Raw genomic sequence first — 22,102 nt, forward strand, 5'->3', positions numbered from 1 at the left:
CCAATCCACAGAGACAGAAGGAAAATTGTTAGTTGCCTGGGGATGAAGTAGTTGGGGAAAATTCATTTTCCTTTTGGGGTGATGAAAGTGTCTAAAAGTAAATTGTGCTGAGAGTTGCATAACTCTGAATAGACTAAAGGACACTGCATTGTACACTGTAGATGGACAAGTGTTTGGTATGTAAGTTGTATCTCTATAAAAGTGTTTAAAAAAAAAACAAACACAGTTAGTCTACCCAAAATGCCTCTTGCCTGGACACGGGGTCTGTGCCTGTTACTGCAGGCATGTCGATGGAAGAGGATTAAGTAGAGTTGCCTTCCAATTCCATTTCTGTCACCTGAGATTGGGTGACTTTGAAGCAATTTGTGTGACCTTCCGCAGTCAATATTCTCAGCTGTGAAATGCATAGTCCCTCGTCCCTAAAGGAATCCTGTGAATAAAACACAGGCGCTGACCCAGATGACCACTGTGCCTGAAGAGCTTTGTGTAAGCTCACAGAGGTCTCCTTCTCCACGCTCATTTGATAGAGTATATACGTCAGCAGGATGAAGCTGAGCTGTGAAACATGCATGCAAAGTGACTTTTCCATATTTCCTATCAGAATGTCTTGGTGAGCAAAACGGGAAAAGCAGCTCCTGCTAGCAAAATGCTAAGGCTCAAACAAACAAACCGAAAACACCCAGAAAATCCAGACCCTACACCTGAAAACTATTAAAAGCTGTCCTGGAAGAATTAAGTGAAGTCGTTTATGTACAGTGACAGGCAAGGGGGGACACTCTGTAAACAGAGACCCTGACCTGAGCACAGTCATGTGGCCCCGAAGCAGTGCTCCATGAGACACGTGCTGGTGGCTTTCTTAAGGACCTGCACGCTCTGGGATGGGGGGATGGGCTGCAGGATGTGGTTGTGCCGGGCGTATCACGCTCACTCTTTTCTCTTTTCCCCAGGTTTTGAACTCATCAAATGTGAGGACCCAGGAACCCCCCAGTTTGGCTACAAGGTTCATGATGGAGGCCATTTCGCTGGGAGCTCCGTGTCCTTCAGCTGTGACCCCGGGTACAGCCTGCGGGGCAGTGAGGAGCTGCTGTGTCTGAGCGGGGAGCGCAGGGCCTGGGACCGGCCGCTGCCCACTTGTGTCGGTAGGAGGCCTCTTGCTCTGCAGGTGACCCCTTGTGTGTACTCAGCCGCTTCCTTCGTGTCTGACTCTTTGCGACCCCATGGACTGCAGCATGCCAGGTTCCTCTGTCCATGGGAATTCTCCAGGCAAGAATACTGGAGTGGGCTGCCATGCCCTCCTCCAGGGGATCTTCCCAACCCAGGGATCAAACTCACATCTTTTATGTCTCCTGCATTGGCAGGCGGGTTTCTTTTCTTTTCTTTTTTTTTTTTTACCACTTTGGTTGTCCCCTAATGCGGAGTTCCAAGCTCTGGGCTCACTAAGGGTCCCCCATTGGCCCCCACTCTCCAGGGCCTTGGGGCTGTCTGAACCCTCCTATTCATGGGCGTCCTCGCTGGCCCTGCATCTCTGCCACCCACACCCTCACTCTCAACCTCATCACACCTGCACAGCAGTCACCCAGGCGGTGTTCGCCACCGTCACACGTTTAGCGAGTGGGACCAGGGCCAAGTCATGCTCTCAGAGTCATAATCCTGGTGACAACAGAGAGGTGGGAGAGTCAATTAAAAGGAAGAGGGACTTTTTTGCCTGGTTCCAAGGGTTCCTGCCACAACATGACTAAATAAATCTCCAGTTCAGTCCGGGCCTCAGTTTCCCCATAGACAAAATGGGGTTCATGCTCCCTTTTCTGGAGGCATGCTGAGAAAGAGAAAGTAGGATGATGAATTAATATCTGTCTTGTCCTTAAGTTTCAGATCATGAGCTAGATGTATGTCACACTTAAGAGTACGATGATGAACTAGCACCTTCTTAACTCTGTGGTGCTTCCAGAATGTCAACACAGGCTGTCTGGAAGCTCCATCCACGTGTCACAGGACAAGAGAAACCTGGTCCAAGGCAGAAGTGGGGAACAGTTCACGCTCATCCTTTTGTCTGTCTGGCCCACCCGCCTCACTGCGTGTATGACCCTCCCTGCTGAGCAGGAGTCCTCTACCATGCTGCTTTGTCCTGCATCCTCAGGCCTCTCCCTCATTCCATCCCCTGTCCCATGGCCCACAACCTCAGCATGGCTGTGCAGCTCTGGCTGATCTTATAAAAGCAAAACCTCCACCAGGAGGACGTTTAAGCACCTAAGAATGCCAAGTGGCAGAACTGGTGCAGGTGTATGTTTGGGTGTGTGCAGAAGCAGAGAAATGAAAAAAAGAAAGAATAAAGCATTCTTCCTGCCTTTGGAGAACCCACACCCTGGCAAGGAGAATAGACCCAAAAGAGATCATAATACAAGATAAGCACTGTAACAAGAGTAGGTGCCAGAGGGTGGAGGGAATATGAGAAAGTTGTGCTTAGGAGGTGATATTTTAATTGAGACTTGAAAGGATGGGTAAGCATCACCCACCAGAGGGGAGGGGAGAAGAGTTGCACACTCCAGCCTGAGCCAGTGTGAAGCTGAAGGTGTGAACCAGCATGGGGGGGAGGCGGTAAGGGTGATACTCTCCCCACCACCATCCAGACAACTGTGTGTTAACAGGATCTTGACACTGTTACACAACAGAGGGTCTCAAGGCAAGGATTTTAAACCTGACCATGGACAGGACAGTGGCCTCTGGAGTCTTCCTCTCTCTGTGCTCAAGTGCAGGCACACCTTGTCCCTTTCTCCCTGCATCCCTGTTTCTATCTCCTTCTTTCATTCATGTGCCAGGCTCTCTGCCAGGCCCTGGGAATACAGGGAAAAGCAGGTCCCAGGCCAGCAAGGGAGACACAGGCAGAAACAGACAACTGTCTGGGGCCATAGGCAAGCCAGAGCAAATGAAATGTGAAGGAGGTGATGATTCACACTGCAAAACAATCATTTGCTTTGCAGAAAGGCTCCCCTATAAAGTTCTTCTGAATATCTAATCTGCCAGTCAGATGGAACTTAGAGGATCCGCTCAAGCAGTGCTGGAAAAAATACTTATACTTTGAAACTCCAGCAGGCTGCCCCACTGAGACTCCCTCAGGCACCACGTAGGGGAGGGAGGCTGTGCATTTGGAGTTGTGTGTGCATATTTTTACATATGTCATATTGTGGTAGACTTGATCATGGCCTATCAGCAATGACTGCTACAGCTGCAACACCCAGATGTTTTATTTGTCCATGGTGGATGCTACAGCCCAAACAAAGCAGCTGGGGCTCTAGGATGGAGATAAGAGAGAAGATCAGAAAGATGAGAGTCTTGGGGTCTTGTTGGTGAATCTGCTTCATGCTGGCCCCAGGCTCAGCCCCTGCCCCCTTGCAGTCCCCAGATAAAAGTGACCCTTGAGAAAAGAGGTAGTTGTGTCCATGAGAAAATGCTGCTGGTGCCACTGCCTCCAAACATTTGGCTCTGGGATGCAGGAGGGGCTGCTCCATCCAGAATATGGAAGGAAGCTCCAGCCCAGAACATGGATAATGTCCTGCCACCTTTTGAGCTACCTGTGAAGCTGGACAGGCTTCCTTTGAGCTCATCCTCCCACCCACACCTTACTCCCTGTTCCAGCCTTGTTCAGCCCTGCATCTCTCAGTTGGGTTGGCACAACCCATCCCAACATCATCACGAGGGTAGTGATGCTGAAAGAAAGGGTCCAGTCTCATGAGCAGGCTCACTGCAGAAGGACCCTTCCCCTGCCCTGCCTTAGTGGGCTCGTGTCAAGCCATGGGGCCCAAGAGATGTTTCATGGGTCTTTTGTAGCAACAGATGAAGGTCAGTCTCCCATTTGTGGCCCTGACCCTATCTTCTCTTACCTCTTCTAAGGTCTTGCTTAGTCAGATCTTTCCTAAGAAGCTTTGTAGCAAGTCACCTCTTCATTTTGACTCATGCTCCCTTGATTTAGACCCTTCAACGTCATTTGCCAGGAAAGCAATAAGCTCCTGTAATTCATTTGATCTTCTATCTTCCCATGTATTCATCCAACAAACACTTGTTAAATTATCTGTAAGGTGCCAAGGGCTTCCCAGGTGGCACTAGTGGGAAAGAACCCACCTGACAATGCAGGAGACACTGATTCAATCCCTGGTTTGGGAAGATCCCCTGGAAAAAGAAATGGCAACCCACTCCAGGATTCTTGCCTAGAAAATTCCATGTAGCCTGGCGGGCTACAGTCCATGGGGTCACAAAAAGAGTCAGACATGACTGACCACCTGAGCACATAATGTGCCAAACACCATGCTGGGCACTTGATGTACAAACACAAGTAATACAAGATCCCTACTGCCGGAGAGTGTATAGTCTTGTAAAGGAGATTGTTGTTGTTCGGTTGCTAGATTGTATCTATGACCCCACAGACTGCAGCACAGTAGGCTTCCCTGTCTTTCACCGTCTCCTGAAGTTTGCTCAAACTCATGTCTATTGAGTTGGTGATGCCATCCAAACTTCTCATCCTCTCTCACCCTCTTCTCCTCCTGCCCTCAATCTTTCCCAGCATCAGGGTCTTTTCCAGGCAATGGGCTCTTCTCATCAGGTGGCCAAAGTGATGTCTTTGTTTTTTAATATGCTATCTAGGTGTGCCATAGCTTTCCAAGGAGTAGGCATCTTTTCATTTTGTGGCTGCAGTCACCATCTGCAGTGATTTGGGGGCCCAAGAAAATAATATCTGTCACTGTTTCCACTTTTTCTCCATCTATTGCTATAAACTGATGGGACCTGATGCCATGATCTTAGTTTCTCGAATGTCAAGTTTTAAGCCAGCTTTTGCACTCTCCTCTTTCACCTTTATCAAGAGGCTCTTTAGTTCCTCTTTGCTTTCTGCCATTAGAGTGGTATCATCTGCATATCTGAGGTTGCTGTTATTTATCCCGGCAGTCTTGATTCCAGCTTGTGACTCATCCAGCCTGTCACTTCATATGATGTACTCAAACAAGTTAAATAAGCAGGGTGACAATATATAGGGTATGATAAGATCCTGATCATGTTATAATGGAGACACCAGAGAGGACAATGTCAGCTCCATGTGGGGCAGGGAGAGTCTCATGTGGAAGATGCTGTCAGGCTGTGAGTCCAAGGAGAGGCCTGAAGAGGCCCAGAGTGCCTGGGCTTGTGGAGTTCATCATAATTGACTGGACCAAGAGGTGCCAGGAGAGGTCCAGAAAAGGCCAAAGGGAGCCCTCTGGGGGCTTAATGGGCTCCCCTAAGCAATATGGACTTCACCCTGGGGAGGAGGGTTTAACCTAAGCAAGGGTGTGGCCAGTCTGTATTTTACAAGGACCCTTCTGGTGGCACTGCTGGGGGCTGGGGACTCTGTTCCCCTGGAGATGGTAAGGGACTGAGCCACCACTCTTAACAATGGGGGCGGGAGGTCAGGTGTGAAAAGAATCACAGAGGTTCAGGCCCAGGGGCTCAGAGGTGGGTTAGATGATGGGGAGGAAGAAGACCAGGAGGATCACCAGCTTCTGACCCAGAGGGCTGCTCTGATGGCAAGTATGGACCTCTTCACTGGTCCCTCGCCTCCAGGTCCACCCCTCTGTGGTCCTGCACACTGCTCCCAGCATGTCCTCTCTAATGGGCAAGTGTGTAAAAGTGATGACTCTACTCACGGGCATAAGCACTGCAGTTCTTCTCCTAACACAGGAAATAGGCAACAGCCGAGTGTGCAGCGCCCTTCCATGTAGAATGCTCGCCCAGCTCCTCAGCCCCGTCTCCCCACCGCGCCCCATCCCATATGCTGTCCCGCAAGCTGCCGTGCTGTTTCGCAGCCCCAGGAGGTTTGCAGTGCTCTTCCCTGTCAGCAGTGTCCTCTTCCTGGGCCTCTCCATTCCACTCTTCCCACCCACCCCACCTCTCCCGACCCTGCACGCGAGGAAACTGGTCACCTCCACCTCTGTGCTACCACTTGCCATGAACGTGGCTCGGTCGGTGCCCTAGGCATACACTGCGGCCATCTCCTCCTCTAGACCACAAGTTCTCTGGGAGGAAGAATGCAATGTCTTGTCAATGACCAGTTCTTGTCAATGACCAGGACTGAGTTCCTACACATCCTCCAGGAAGCGTCAAGGAGTTTGCTCATAGAGTGGGCCATCAGCCCAACCCCCAGGGACCTTTTTTAAATAACTTTAATGAGATAGACTTCACATACCATAGAGTTGGCCCATTTAGTTGCCTTTTAGTATATTCATGGGGTTGTACAGCCATCACCACAATCTAATTCCTGAATATCTTGTCTCCCCAGAAGAAACCCTAACCCATTAACAATCCCTCCCTGCTGCCTGCTCTTCTTCAGGCCTTGGCAACCACAAACGTACTCTCTGTCTCCGTAAATTTTTCTGTTCCAGATATTTTATATAAATAGAAACACACAGTATGTGGCCTTTTGTGCCTGCCTTCTTTAACTTAGCTAATATTTTCAACATTCCGTTCATCCATGATGTATTGTGTGGCAGTACCTCTTTATTTTTTATGAACACATAATATTCTGTTTTATGGATATACCTTATTTGTTAATCCATTCATCAGTTGATGGACATTTGGGTTTTTTCCCTTTTGGGAGGGGGTGGATTTTATGAATGATGATCCTATGGTCATTTGTGTACAAATTCTCATTTGAACTTACATTTTCATTTCTCTTGGGTGTATATGCAACAGCAGAACTGCTGGGGTCATTAGGTAGCTTTGGGGCTTTCCTGGTGGCTCAGATTGTAAAGAATCTGCCTGTACTGCAGGAGACCCAGGTTCAATCCCTGAGTCGGGAAGATACCCTGTGGAAGGAAATGGCAACCCACTCCAATATTCTTGCTGGAGAATTCCATGGGCAGAAGAGCCTGGCGGGCTACAGTCCATGGGGTCACAAAGAGTCAGACATGCCTGAGCAACTAACACTTTCACTTTCCCCTGGGTAGTTATGTTTAACATTTTGAGCAGGTATACAGGAAACTGTTTTCCAAAGCAGCTGTAATGTTTTGTGCTCCCACCAGCTGGAAACTGGAAGCCGAGGGTTCCAGTGTCTCCATATCCTCACCTACACATTAGTCAGTCTGTCTTTTTGGTTACAGCCTCCTAGAGACTGTGAGGTGGGGCCTCATTGTGGTTTTGATTTGCATTTCCCCAATGACTGTGATGTTACACACCTTCTCATGTGCTCAGAGGCCATTTGTATACTTTCTGTGCAGAAATGTCTGTTCAAAGGCTTTGCCCATTTTTTAACCAAGCAGTTTGTCTCTTCATTGTTGACTTGTAGGGTCTTTTGTAGATCCCAGATACAAGTCTCATCCAGGGCCTTCCTCTATGCTGTGCTCCGCCAGCTGGGATGAACAAGAGGGACCCTGCACACAGGCAGGAGGAGCCAGGGGGGTGCCCCTGTGCACGCAGGTCGCCCCCTGAAACTCACCCTTCTGGGATTTCTTTCAGCCGAGTGTGGAGGGACAGTGAGAGGAGAGGTGTCGGGGCAGGTGCTGTCCCCTGGGTATCCAGCTCCCTACGAGCACAACCTCAACTGCGTCTGGACCATCGAGGCTGATGCCGGCTGCACCATTGGGTAAGTGTCAGAGCCGGCAAACTGACCACTGCCAGCTGTTCAGGGGATTCGCCACCAGCGTCCTTACCAGTCCGCCAGCCAGTGGCTGGCCCTGCCCACCTCACCTGAAGGCCCTGGTGATCAACAGTCATCGCTATGACCCCAGGCTCAGGCCAGAGCCCGTGGGAAACCTGAAAAGGCCAGCCTGAGCATCACAGGGCTGCAATCCAAGTTCACACGAGGCACTGGCCGTGGTGACACTGCGACCACACAGTAGCTGAGGGCACAGGCTTGAATCCCAGCTCTGCCCTTTACCATTTGCAGGACGTTGGGTAAGTCTCTCCTCCTTTCCTTCTGGGGTATATGGGCTATAATACTGGCTTCTGGGATAGAAAACCTAAATTAGCCATTGTAGGCCATGTACTCAGCACAGTGCTTGGAACATAGTAAATATTTAACCATGGTTCTATGATGGTAGTAAGAGTCTGCCCACTACTCCAGTATCACCCCACATCGCTTCCCTTTCTCAATCTGAGTTTTCACATCTGTAAAATGGCGACAAAAATGCTTGTGCTCTAGGACTGTGGAGGGAATAGTTACAGAAGCCCAGCGTGCTGTGCAGCACTTTGTACGTATTCCCTCAAATATAGCATCCTTTCCACATCCATGCCTAGTAGGAATTGCGTATTGGAGTCCCAAAGAGGAGATGCGTGTGTACATGGTGAGAGGTGGTGGAAGGAGGGGGCAGGGGATTGAACAGCAGGACAGGAGGCCAGAGTCTGGAAATGGTCCCGTCCTGGAAATGGTGACACTGGAGTAAGTCGTGTTGGGTGGAGAGGAGGTGGTCCCATGGCCAAGGAGGAAGGTTGGCAGGACAGAAGGGCCTACTAGGCAGAAGAGGTGACTGGACGGTGGGTGGACTCAAGGAGCTGGGCACGGGTCCACATGGCCAGAGCATCACCCAGGACTTGGGTGGAGGGGTGGGCTGCAGAGGGGGATGAAGCTGGTGGAGCGGGCTGCACGTGGCCACGTGTGGAGGTCCGTGGGTGCTGTGATCCGTGGTCCCATTCTGGCAGCTTGTGGAAGAGGGGACAGATGGGGGCTGGGAGCCCAGTGAGGAGGAGGCTGGCTCTCTCCAGAGTGTCACTGGGGCGGGGAGGCCTGAACCCCACCAGTGGCAATGGGGGAGAAGAAGGGACAAGTTCAGGGGACCTTCATTAAGGAGTTGCACCAGCCAGTCTCACTCTCCTCAAGAAATATGGAAACAGGTTCTTCTGTTTCCTCACTTTTTGTTGTGTAGCATACAATATGTAAAATAGAAAAGTCGAAAGAACAGTATGCTGAGCACCTCCATACCTGTCACCTGGATTCAGCTGCTGTGAATATTCCACCACATTTGCTCTTTTTTCTTTCCTTTCCATCCTCATTTTTGCTTTTGCCAAATCACACGAAGGTAATTGTAGACATCCTGATACTTCTTAAGTACTGGGGCTTGCATCTCCTCCATGATACCATAACCTGAGCATCCCCAGGACATGCAGCGTTAGTTCCCAGGTATTAAGGTTTAGGAGGAGGCTGGAAGGAGAGTGGAGAGATCGCGGAGTGTCTGGCAAAGAGAGCGCCAGAAATCAGTGATGAGCTTTCTGGGCAGACGTGAGAACTGTTGTCACTCAAAGGAATGGCCGGCGTGAGCTGGGCTGAGGGGAAGACCAGAGGATCCTCTCCTAGCTCTCCAAAAGACAGAATCCAGATAAACAGGAAATAATCTCTCCAAAGACAGCAGGAACTCAGAGGGGGCCTGCTGAGGGGGTGTGTGAGGACACCAAGGTGGGGAATGGCCGGGAAAGGATGAACATGACCTCAGTCCCCATTGGAAAGGCTCCTTGGTGCTTCACAGCCTCAAAGGAGAAGAGAAGAGAAGGGCTTCCCAGCTGCACTGAGAGCAGCTGAAAGATGGGGACGGAGCAATGGTCCCCTTTTCCGTTCCTCCTGCGGTCCCTCTGCCCAGCCTTCCATCCCAGCCAGGCGTCTGCAGCATCCACCACACCTGTCCCCACACCTGGTCTCAGTCCCTCGCCTCCTCTCTCCTTCCCTGACCCCCACACCCCGCCACCCCTCCCTGGAACCAGCAGCAGCCAAGTTAAGGGAATTCACAGCCAGACCACCTTTAGACGGTCACAAACAGCCCCTTTGGTGTTTGTGCCATATTCAGAGGAAGACTTCCTTATTATCTTTTAGGGGAGCTGTGCTGGGTGTTCATTGTGGCATGTGGATGTCTCTTGCTTTTGGTGCATGGGCTTTGGAGTGTGCAGGCTCAGTAGCTGTGGTGCACGGGCTTAGTTGCGGTGTGTGGAATCTTAGTTCGACCAGGGATTGAATGCTGTCCCCTGCACTGGAAGGTGAATTCTTAACCACTGGACCACCAGGGAAGTCCCAAGGCTTCATTATTATTTTTTAAGTGAAAATATCTTTATAGAGTTTTTTAAATTTTATTTTATTTTTAAACTTTACAATATTGTACTGGTTTTGCCAAATTTTTATATATAAAAAAGAGATACTTTATTTTTTAAGATTTTTTTTATCTGGGCCACTCTGTAAAGTCTTTATTGAGTTTATTACATTATTTCTGTTTTATGTCTTGGTTTTCTGGCCATGAGGCTTGTGGGGTCTTAGCTCAATACCCTGGGATTGAACCTGAACCCCCTGCATTGGAAGGCAAAGTCTTAAGCACTGGACAGCCAGGGAAGTCCCAAAATACTCATTTTTAAAAATTATAAAGAAGTTTATAGAGTAGAAATCGAAAGTCCCCATCATCTTACTCCATTCTCTGTACGCCCTTCATAAGAGAGCCATTGAGATCCACTTGTTTGACTTCCTCTTTTAGGTATTTTGTGTACAGGGAGCAAAGGCAATAATTGTGCTTGCTAAAACAAGATCACCTCTTCAAGTGGCTCAGTAGCTTGCTTTTTGTTTTACCATTTGCCCACATATCATCATCTTATTATGTCAGTATATATAGATCGACCCCATCCTGGTTGATGGTTACAGGGAATTCTATTGTCTGTACAACCATAATTTATTTAACTACTTTCCTATTGATAAAGTGGATATTTTCACGTTTTCACTCCAGTAAACACCCTTACACATGAATCTTTGGACAGTTGTCCAATTAGTTCCTTAGGGTAGATTCTCAGAAGGCAAATGTTTATGCATGACCTCACATTTCCCTCCAGCTATTACAGTAATGCACACGTCTTCCGGAAGCCTGCTTCCCCGCTCTGCGTCACTTGCTGCTGTCGATCCTGACAGTGTTTGCCTGTGTGATGGACAGAATGGCACTTACTTGTTTTTGCTGCTTCAAGTTCTTTGTGTATTTTTCTTTGAGGAAGTTTTTTTTTTTCCATATAGACTATTCATCTGGGTTTGTGTCTAGTCTATAATTTTAGTTTAGGTTTCTTTTTAACCTGAGTATTTAAGAATGTTTCAAAGTTATGAAGTAACACATTTTGTATGGTTTTGTAAATCAATTCCACTTTTACTACATTGTGCCCTCGTTACTTTTGGATTTTTGTCTTAATTGTGTTCTGTGTATATTTGAAGAAAGGGAAAAGAAAGAAATCCTTTAAAAGAAAGGATTTTATACATTTCTCTTACATCCTATGCATTATGCTTTCTTTCAAATAAAATATGCAATGCTTTTTTTAATTGTTTTCTTTTTATTTGTAACTCTTCCTGTTGTTAGCTGATTTAATTGGCTCTGTTTCTCCTCTAGCGATTTGATAGATCTATATCCCATTTTCATTCTGCCAGTGATCTTGTGTTTCCATTAATTCTGTTTTCAACAGTATTTATTCTGTTATTCCTGCCTCTTTATTTTGGAAATCTTGTTTTTGTTTCCATCTTTATTTCAAGAAAACTGCACTTTCTGTTTTCAGATTGCTCTTGACAGCCCACTTTTGTTTTTATCAGTGTATTGTCATCTTGCATCTCTCTGAGAACATTATTTATGTTTTGTTTTACAACGGCTCCTGTTTTTCCTACATCAGCTGCATTCTGCAGTTGGGCCATCTGGGCTGATCATTCAGCTGCGTTCCTTGGAAGAGCTGATTATTTTTATGTCCCAGTTGTCCTCCCAGTTGTCTTGCATTCGGTATCAAGTTGCAGCGGAAAGCCAGACTCGGCCACCGCACTACCTACCGCTCTCTACTCGCGCTGTAGCTTGTGAAGGTGTTCAGGTAGGCACCCTGTGCTTCAGTTCTCTTATCTGTAACTTGGCAATTAAAATAGCACCTACCACCTAAGGCTCCTCTGGGAATGAAGTGAGCTAATGTGTCTGAATACTTAGAATAGTGCCTGGGCTGAAACTCCCAAATGTGGAGAATCCCCCTCCGTGGGCTGGTAGGGGGTTGTTCTTTTGACCCAGGTGGCATCCCAGAGCACAACAGGTGGTATGTCACCGCTGAGAGTCGCAGATGGCAGGTGCCATGCTATTGGTGGGGGTAGGTGTCATGCAGGTTTTCCCTTGGGTGTGCCAGCTGGGAGGGGATGCGGCCAGCCCATGAGACTGTCCCTGGGGCTCAGACAGAGGCCTGGAGGTGCCTCTCCTTATCCTGCCCCTGCCTCGACCAAGCGCTGGAAGTGACTGGAGGAATCTGTGGTCGCCTTACCCCAGCAAGCTGGGTGAAGAGAGTCCCTTTCTGGGAGTGCCCAGGAGGAACTACACCCTGTAGGTGGCTGCAGGGATTCATGGTCAGGCTGACCCAAGCAGGAAAGTGGGCCCTTCCTGGATGTGCACAAGAGTGGGCTGGTGGTGGTCATACCCGGCCCTTGAACATAGGATGGGGGAGGCATTTGGCAAAGTGTTTCTCCCTGAGAGCCAAGAACGGGATAGGCTGGCTGATGCGCTCTGTCCAGGCCTGGCAGCTAACAGCAGGAGAACAGACCTGTGAGCTGCGACCTTCATGTCACCCCTGAGTGTGTCATCAGTGCCTAGAAGGTGGAAATTTCAGCCCACGTGTGTGGGACCTCTTCTCAGATTGCAATGCTGGGTTCCAGTTTTCCTTTTTATAATCAGTGGACCAGCTCAGATGACAACTGGATAGGGAGGCAAAGCCTTTTTGCTCCTGATCCTCCCCTCTACTTAATGTGTCTCCAGTCTCTACAGCACACCAGGTTCTGGATCAGTTATGATTGCCACTGTTTTATAGATGGGATCACTGAGGCCCAGGAGTGACAAATGTCTCACAGTAACCCAGTGATATAGGTTTCAAGCCCATTCTGTCTGGCCCTGGTCTACCATTCTGACCCTGGATTAGTTCATTTAGCACACCAGGACATTAAGTACCTTCTCTGTGCCACACACTGTGTGCCATGCAGTGGGAAACACAAAGACCAGACAACAGCCAATCCTTGTCTGCCGGGGGTTCACATTCTAGTGGGAAATCAGGCAAATAAGCAGGTGCCTCCAAGACAAGGCAGGTGCTGTAGTTAACTGCAAGTCAAGTTCAGTAACGGAGAAAAGAAAGACAAGCAGAGCTTGCCTGGACACGGAGAGGCAAACATTCCAATGGAGGGGAGGGGGAGTGAAGGCGTGAACCTAGGGGAAAGTATAGGGGATGTCCACAAAGGAGGAAAGAGCACTCGACTGATGTGGATGGATGTGGGGAGATAAAGTTGTGCGGGTAAAGAGGGCTCTCTGCAGGACCCTGAATGCCAAGACGAGAACTCTGAATGGCTTTCTCAGTATAATGAGGAGCCACTGGAATATTTTGAAGACGGTAACAACATTCAGTTCATTTAGAAACTTGGAACATTTACTCAGTGCTGGGCATCCTGCCAGGTGCTGAGGGTATAAATATAAATAAGAAACAGTCTTTTCCCTTGAAGGTCTCGATCTTACAGATAGAAAATTTCTCTGTTAAGAATGGAAATAGAAAAACTGACTAAAGCTGGCTTCAGCAGATGGGGGTTCACTTTTCTCCTGGAAAAAGCATCTGATGGTCCCATCCAGCCCTAGTGCAGTTGCTCAGGACGCCATTGCTTTTCTTCTTGCCCTTGCATCCGTAGGCGATCATTCTCATGGTGACCTAGTCAGCCGCTGCGGCTCCAGCCATTGTGTCTGCTGTTGTTCAGTCGTTCAGTCGTATCCGACTCTTTGCGACCCCATGGACTACAGCATGCCAGGCTTCCCTGTCCTTCACTGTCTCCCAGTTTGCTCAGGTTCATGTCCATCGATGACGCAATTGTGTCTGCATTCTAGTCTAAAAGAAGAGGGAAGAGGAAAGGGAGCGACCTTTCTTCTGTGTGCGTGCGTGCGCGCGCATGCGTGCTCAGTCGTGTCTGACTCTGCGACCCCCTGGACTGTATGTAGCCCACGAGGTTCCTTTGTCCGTGGAATTCTCCAGGCAAGAATACTGGAGTGGGTTGCCCTACCCCAGGGGATTTTCCCCACCCAGGAGTCAAACCCTCCTCTGCGGCGTCCCCTGCATCGGCAGGTGGATTCTTTACCTCTGCGCCACCTACAGGCGCCGTCCTACATTCCGTTACTCTGAACGTCCCATGCCTGCTCAGGGCAAGTGAAAAATCTATTTCATTTTGCTTTTACAGTTTTAATAGTAAAGACAGATGAGAGGTTTGGAAATGGAATACATGTAAGCCTACCTATAGTGCCTACTTAGATTCTTGTATAATGAAATAAGTGCTAAAGTAGGGAGAAGGTACAAACACAATAGAAAGCCTTTACAAGGTCAGTCCATAATTCCAGGTGGCAGCTTGGGCCAAGGTGTTACAGGGAGGAGGTGCTGTTCTAGCCACACATTACAGAACAGTAGTAGTTCACCATGCAGCGTGGAGGTAAAGTGCTTCCAGGCGTGTAAAAGAGAGGAAGGGGTGGGTGTGCACTGCTGCTTCTGAAAGAGCTCATCGTCTGGTGGTCATGATAGTCTCTCCACTTCAGGAGGTTCAGTGGCAGCAACGTGGAGGATGCATTAGCTGGAGAACCAAGGAGGAATCGAGTGTAACTATCCGAGGGGTCCTGGTTACACTCAGAAGAACTGAGTATAGGTTGAGGCTGAGAGGTCTGTGTGGCTGGCTCTAAGAAGGGAAGGCACGCAGGGATAAGACACAGTCCTTTGCTGGTATGCTTTCCGTAAAGAGATCTGGGGCACTTGGAGGATGGAGGAACTCCTTGTTCCTGGAAGCTCTGATTTCTGCTCTTAATGCCCATTTAGTCATAAAGTTCATATTTGGCTAATAGTCCTAGTTTGTTGATTTTTAACTATGGATGGGCTTCTTAATGATTAATGCCAGGGCAACCTGGAAAGTCTGTTCTTGGCTGCTGGTTATGAAGCAGTAGGATTATTGAGAGAGGGGGCCATGGTTTTGATTACCCATTACTGCTGCCCAGTGGAGCTTGTCTTCCTGGGAGGGTGCTGGACTAGACAAAACATCTGGCTGTGCCTGAAGCCCAGATGCCCCCGCTGCAGTTTCGTATCAATCAGAGAGCAGCAATCCCCCACTGTGGTCAGCATGGCTTCCCTTTACCCAACAAGCGGGCAGCTGGCCCTGAGGAGGCGGAGGCATGAGAAGTCAAGCTTCTGTTCACAGCTTTTGCCCGGAATCGTGGCTGCAGGTTTAGCAGCTTCCAGAAGGTTTATTTTCATGCGGTGACAGTAAGTCAGACCTTAAACAGAGAAGGTCCATGTACTCACACTGCAAGAACTGACCTCCTGAAGGAACTGAACAGATAAGCACAGACACAATGGGGTATTGCTGTGTCAGATTTACGGTTTCAGCAAACCACGGAATAATCAAAAGGAGCTCCAAAGTGTTTGAAGGAGAGGATGTAGGTAACCTGGTAGGTATAAATGCAGCTTTCAGAATGGTGGTGCTCTCTGGCAATTTAGCTTCTTATAGGTTACCTCTGGAAAAAGAAACACAAACTACTTCAAATTATCCAAAGATGATAATCCAGCTGAGCTTCACTGAATAGTTGAACTGGCCAGAATACATCAATTTAACTGCCAGTTTACAAGCCCAGAAATGAATTCCAGCATCTCTTAGGAAGAGAATAAACAGTTCAACCAAAGAAATGCAAACCTTGTTGGTGTGCCACGTTGGACCAGTATAAATCTCTCCCTTTCAAAAAATAAACAAATAAGCAAAAATTAAATTAAATTAAAAACTTGTGATGCCATTTAAAACATACCATTCTTTTAAAAAGAGAACCATCTTCCACTGAAAAGATTTTACCGTAGGAGGCAGAAGAAATTTTAAATGGGTATATAGATGATGCTCTATTTGGCAGGGGTGGGGGGGCAGGGCTGAGGGGGTGCTGTGCTGAGTCTCCCTTGCTGTGTGCACTTTTCTGTAATTGTAGCAAGCAGGGGCTTCCTTCTAGTTTTGGTCCATGGGCTTCTCATTGCAGTGGCCTCTCTTATTGCAGAGCACAGGCTCTAGGCACATGGGCTCGGCAGTCGTGGCTCCCAGGCTCTAAAGCACAGGCTCAGTTGTTGTAGTGCGTGGGCTTAGTTGCTCCACGGCATGTGGGATCTTCCCCGATCAGGGATTGAACCCACATCTTCTGAACTGGCAGGTGGATTCTTTACCACTGAGCCACCAGGAAAGTCCTAGATAATATTCTTGTTTAAGCATCAGAAATAGGGACGAGAAGTAGCAGAAAATGAATGGCAAAATGGAGGAGGAAAGCTCCTGAGCTGCAAAGACAGTGACAAAAGACAAGTGAAGAATGAAAAGAAACTAAATACACAATAAAAATTAAAATTTGTAATCACAGTATTTGTCTTATAAGAAATAGAGGCATTGAAATAGGAGACAAGCTGGAGAATCTCTCTGAAACTGCAGAGAAAATGGGTGAAGGTGGGGAAGTAATGAAAGAGAAGTTGCTGAATGTGGAAGACAAAGCACCAGTCCAGGCAGCATAGATGAAGAATAATCAACAAATGGATCTGTTAACAAAAAGGTGCAATAAAACACAGCACGATAGCAAACTCCTCTTATCCTTGGTGAATCAAAAGGACTCACTGAGTTCCAGGCAAAATGAGTAAGATACAACTTGATGAAAAATGAAACAGTTCCATTTAAAAAAAAAAAAAATAGCTACAAGCATTTGACAAAACACAGCCACACAGGTATGCAATCAGCCCTCATTCGATAAAGCAGCCATTTACAACAAACAGTCAAAACTATTCCAGCCCTCTCGAAGTTTCTTCTCTGTAGCATCAAAGGCCAAAGCCTTTGAAGAATCACTGATTCAGCCAGGATATAATATGACCAAGAGTGACAGAAAATTGCCCACCCTAGTTGTTGAAAGACTTGTAAAGACAAGGCAGCAGACCACCAAAGTTCAGTTCAGTTCAGTTGCTCAGTCATGTCTGAACTTTGCGACCCCATGAATCGCAGCACGCCAGGCCTCCCTGTCCATCACCAACTCCCGGAGTTCACCCAGACTCACATCCATCGAGTCAGTGATGCTATCCAGCCATTTCATTCTCTGTCGTCCCCTTCTCCTACTGCCCCCAATCCCTCCCAGCGTCTCAGTCTTTTCCAGTGAGTCAACTCTTCGCATGAGGTGGCCAAAGTACTGGAGTTTCAGCCTTAGCATCATTCCTTCCAAAGAAATCCCAGGGCTGATCTCCTTTAGAATGGACTAGTTGGATCTCCTTGCAGTCCAAGGGACTCTCAAGAGTCTTCTCCAACACCACAGTTCAAAAGCATCAATTCTTCAGCGCTCAGCTTTCTTCACAGTCCAACTCTCACATCCATACATGACCACTGGAAAAACCATAGCCTTGACTAGACCGACCTTTGTTGGCAAAGTAATGTCTCTGCTTTTCAATATGCTGTCTAGGTTGATCATAACTTTTCTTCCAAGGAGTAAGCGTCTTTTAATTTCATGGCTGCAGTCACCATCTGTAGTGATTTTGGAGCCCAGAAAAATAAAGTCTGAAACTGTTTCCACTGTTTCCCCATCTATTTGCCATGAAGTGATGGGACCGGATGCCATGATCTTCATTTTCTGAATGTTGAGCTTTAAGCCAACTTTTTCACTCTCCTCTTTCACCTTCATCAAGAGACTTTTGAGTTCCTCTTCACTTTCTGCCATAAGGGTGGTGTCATCTGCATATCCAAGGTTATTGATATTTCTCCCAGCAATCTTGATTCCAGCTTGTGTTTCTTCCAGTCCAGCGTTTCTCATGATGTACTCTGCATATAAGTTGAATAACCAGGGTGACAATATACAGCCTTGATGTACTCCTTTTCCTATTTGGAACCAGTCTGTTGTTCCATGTCCAGTTCTAACTGTTGCTTTCTGACCTGCATACAGATTTCTCAAGAGGCAGGTCAGGTGGTCTGGTATTCCCATCTCTTTCAGAATTTTCCACAGTTTATTGTGATCCACACAGTCAAAGGCTTTGGCACAGTCAATAAAGCAGAAATAGATGTTTTTCTGGAACTCTCTTGCTTTTTCGATGATCCAGCGGATGTTGGCCAATTTGGTCTCTGGTTCCTCTGCCTTTTCTAAAACCAGCTTGAACATCTGGAAGTTCATGGTTCACGTATTGCTGAAGCCTGGCTTGGAGAATTTTGAGCATTACTTTACTAGCGTGTGAGATGAGTGCAATTGTGCGGTAGTTTGAGCATTCTTTGGCATTGCCTTTCTTTGGGATTGGAATGAAAACTGACCTTTTCCAGTCCTGTGGCCACTGCTGAGTTTTCCACATTTGCTGGCATATTGAGTGCAGCACTTTCACAGCATCATCTTTCAGGATTTGAAATAGCTCCACTGGAATTCCATCACCTCCACTAGCTTTGTTCGTAGTGATGCTTTCTAAGGCCCACTTGACTTCACATTCCAGGATGTCTGGCTTTAGGTCAGTGATCACACCATTGTGATTATCTGGGTCGTGAAGATCTTTTTTGTACAGTTCTTCTGTGTATTCTTGCCACCTCTTCTTAATATCTTCTGCTTCTGTTAGGTCCATACTATTTCTATCCTTTATTGAGCCCATCTTTGCATGAATTGTTCCCTTGATATCTCTAATTTTCTTGAAGAGATCTCTAGTCTTTCCCATTCTGTTGTTTTCCTCTATTTCTTTGCATTGATTGCTGAGAAAGGCTTTCTTATCTTTTCTTGCTATTCTTTGGAACTCTGCATTCAGATGCTTATATCTTTCCTTTTCTCCTTTGCTTTTCACTTCCCTTCTTTTCACAGCTATTTGTAAGGCCTCCCCAGACAGCCATTTTGCTTTTTTGCATTTCTTTTCCATGGGGATGGTCTTGATCCCTGTCTCTTGTACAATGTCACGAACCTCATTCCATAGTTCATCAGGCACTCTATCTATAAGATCTAGGCCCTTAAATCTATTTCTCACTTCCACTGTATAATCATAAGGGATTTGATTTAGGTCATACCTGAATGGTCTAGTGGTTTTCCCTAGTTTCTTCAGTTTCAGTCTGAATTTGGCAATAAGGAGTTCATGATCTGAGCCACAGTCAGATCCTGGTCTTGTTTTTGTTGACAGCATAGAGCTTCTCCATCTTTGGCTGCAAAGAATATAATCAATCTGATTTCAGTGTTGACCATCTGGTGATGTCCATGTGTAGAGTCTTCTCCTGTGTTGTTGGAAGACAGTGTTTGTTATGACCAGTGCATTTTCTTGGCAAAACTCTATTAGTCTTTGCCCTGCTTCATTCCGTATTCCAAGGCCAAATTTGCCTGTTACTCCAGGTGTTTCTTGACTTCCTACTTTTGCATTCCAGTCCCCTATAATGAAAAGGGCATCTTTTTTGGGTGTTAGTTCTAAAAGGTCTTGTAGGTCTTCATAGAACCATTCAACTTCAGCTTCTTCAGCGTTACTGGTTGAGGCATAGAACTGGATTACTGTGATATTGAACGGTTTGCCTTGGAAATGAACAGAGATCATTCTGTCATTTTTGAGATTGCATCCAACTACTGCATTTTGAACTCTTTTGTTCACCATGATGGCTACTCCATTTCTTCTGAGGGATTCCTGCCTGCAGTAGTAGATACAATGGTCATCTGAGTTAAATTCACCCATTCCAGTCCATTTTAGTTTTCTGATTCCTAGAATGTCGACGTTCACTCTTGCCATCTCCTGTTTGACCATTTCCAATTTGCTTTGATTCATGGACCTAATATTCCATGTTCCTATGCAGTATTACTCTTTACAGCATTGGACCTTGCTTCTATCACCAGTCACATGCACAGCTGGGTATTGTTTTTGCTTTGGCTCCATCCCTTCATTCTTTCTGGAGTTATTTCTCCACTGATCTCCAGTAGCATATTGGGCACCTACTGACCTGGAGAGTTCCTCTTTCAGTATCCTATCATTTTGCCTTCTCATACTGTTCATGGGGTTCTCAAGGCAAGAATACTGAAGTGGTTTGCCATTCCCTTCTCCAGTGGACCACATTCTGTCAGATCTCTCCACCATGACCCACTTGTCTTGGGTTGCCCCATGGGCATGGCTTAGTTTCATTGAGTTAGACAAGGCTGTGGTCCTAGTGTGATTAGACTGAATAGTTTCCGTGAGTTTCTGTGTGTGTCTGCCCTCTGATGCCCTCTCGCAACACCTACTGCCAAAGTTAACAGGTCCTAAATCCTGGAGCCTGTAAACGTTACCTCACTGGGGAAAAGATCCGTGCAAGATGTAGTTAAATCAAGGGTTTTGAAATGAGGAGATTATCGTGGGTTATCTGGATGGGCCCTAGGTGCAATCATATATATCTTATAAGAAGGGAGCAGAGATTTTATATGCACAGAGGAGAAGGTGGTGTGAAGACAGACAGACACAGAGATTGGAATGATGCAGCCTTGAGCCAAGGAATGCTGACAGCCACCAGAAATTGAAAGAAGCAAAGAGCAGGTTCTCCCCCAGAGACTGGAGGGAGTGCAACCCTGCTGACACCTTGATCTCAGCATGCTCGCATATGTGCTAAGTCCCTTGATCATGACCCCATGGACTGTAGCCCGCCAGGCTCCTCTGTCCATGGGGATTCTCCAGGCAAGAATACTGGAGTGAGTTGCCATGCCTTACTACAGGGGTCTTCCCAACACAGGAATCGAACCTGTGTCTCGTATCTCCTGCATTGGCAATGGGTTCTTTACCACTGTCGATACCTGCTGCTGCTGCTGCTGCTAAGTCGCTTCAGTCGTGTCCGACTCTGTGCGACCCCATAGACAGCAGCCCACCAGGCTCTGCTGTCCCTGGGATTCTCCAGGCAAGAACACTGGAGTGGGTTGCCATTTCCTTCTCCATTGCATGAAAGTGAAAAGTGAAAGTGAAGTCGCTCAGTCGCAACCGACTTGTAGCGACCCCATGGACTGCAGCCTACCAGGCTCCTCCATCCATGGGATTTTCTAGGCAAGAGTAGTTAAGTGGCTTGCCATTGCCACCTGAGAAGCCTTGATTTCGGCATAGTGGTACTGATTTCAGACCTCTGGCCTCCAGAACTGTGAAAGAACAAATTCTCATTAAGTCACCACATTTATGGTACTTTGTTTCAGCAGCCACAGGAGAAACTAAAGCAGATGTAATTTTTGGCCTACAGAGATGTGTAGAGAAAAACTATACTAAGAATTGAAGACAATGAAAGACGATATTTAATTTGAGTCTCTAGTCCCTGCTTATATTATTAGTGGTTTGATAGTTGGAGGAAATCAGAAAGGAAAGGAAAGTCTTTTTAGCTTTTTTGTCTTACATAAAGGAGAATGAAATATTGTATTATTTTTCTTCAATTTGATAATTAGAGAAAATGCCAGTTTAGGGATAGTTTTGAAAATGTTTAAAGATGCCTAAAGTAGAATTAAAAACAAAATGTATATTTTGCAAATCACTGAAGGAAGTGTGAAAAGCAAGACATGTTACCAAGAAAAAAGGAAATAGCAAGAAAACATAATAAACAAAAAGCATAAAATAGAATGATGAAAATAAAGCTATATTAGTCAGCAGTAATAGTTAGCTGATGTAACAAATAACCCCCAAATCTCAGTGTTGGACTGAGCTCCACCAGTCTTCTGTCCATGGAATTCTCCAGGCAAAAATACTGGAGTGGGTTACCATGCCCTTCTCCAGGGGATCTTCCAGACCTGAGGATCGAACCCAGATCTCCCACATTGCAGGCAGATTCTTAACATCTGAGTCACCACAGAAGCCCAATAATTAGTTGATGTAACAAACAACCCCCAAATCTCAGTGTTTTAACACAATTAAGGTTCGTTTTTCACTCACTTCACAATCCCATGCAGGGAGCAGGGCCCTGGGTATGTGTGGGCAGGGATGCCTCCTCCACAGAGTAATTCAAGGCTCTAGGATCCTTCCATGTGAGAGGCTCACCATCCTCCAGTGCACCCTCATGTCTGGCCGACGGAGCAAGGGAAGAAAAAGCATTAGAGAGTGGAACAAATTTGTTTAAGAGTCAGCTCTTCCTCCATTTCCCATTAACCAGAACACATTTCCCAGCTCACCTAATTATCAGAGA

General features: G+C 46.9%; 1 protein-coding gene across 1 annotated transcript in view; it reads left to right on the plus strand.

Annotated features, from left to right (window-relative positions):
- The window catches only part of CSMD2 (CUB and Sushi multiple domains 2), a 689,877-nt gene that overhangs the window by 493,355 nt on the left and 174,420 nt on the right, over positions 1-22,102 (plus strand). Inside the window, exons 24-25 of the mRNA XM_015467054.3 lie at positions 948-1,139; positions 7,474-7,600. Coding sequence (XP_015322540.1) covers positions 948-1,139; positions 7,474-7,600 — 319 coding nt within the window. The remainder of the gene's footprint in view (positions 1-947; positions 1,140-7,473; positions 7,601-22,102) is intronic.

This window comes from Bos taurus, chromosome 3 (genome assembly GCF_002263795.3).
Source record: "Bos taurus isolate L1 Dominette 01449 registration number 42190680 breed Hereford chromosome 3, ARS-UCD2.0, whole genome shotgun sequence".
Lineage (NCBI taxonomy): Eukaryota > Metazoa > Chordata > Mammalia > Artiodactyla > Bovidae > Bos > Bos taurus.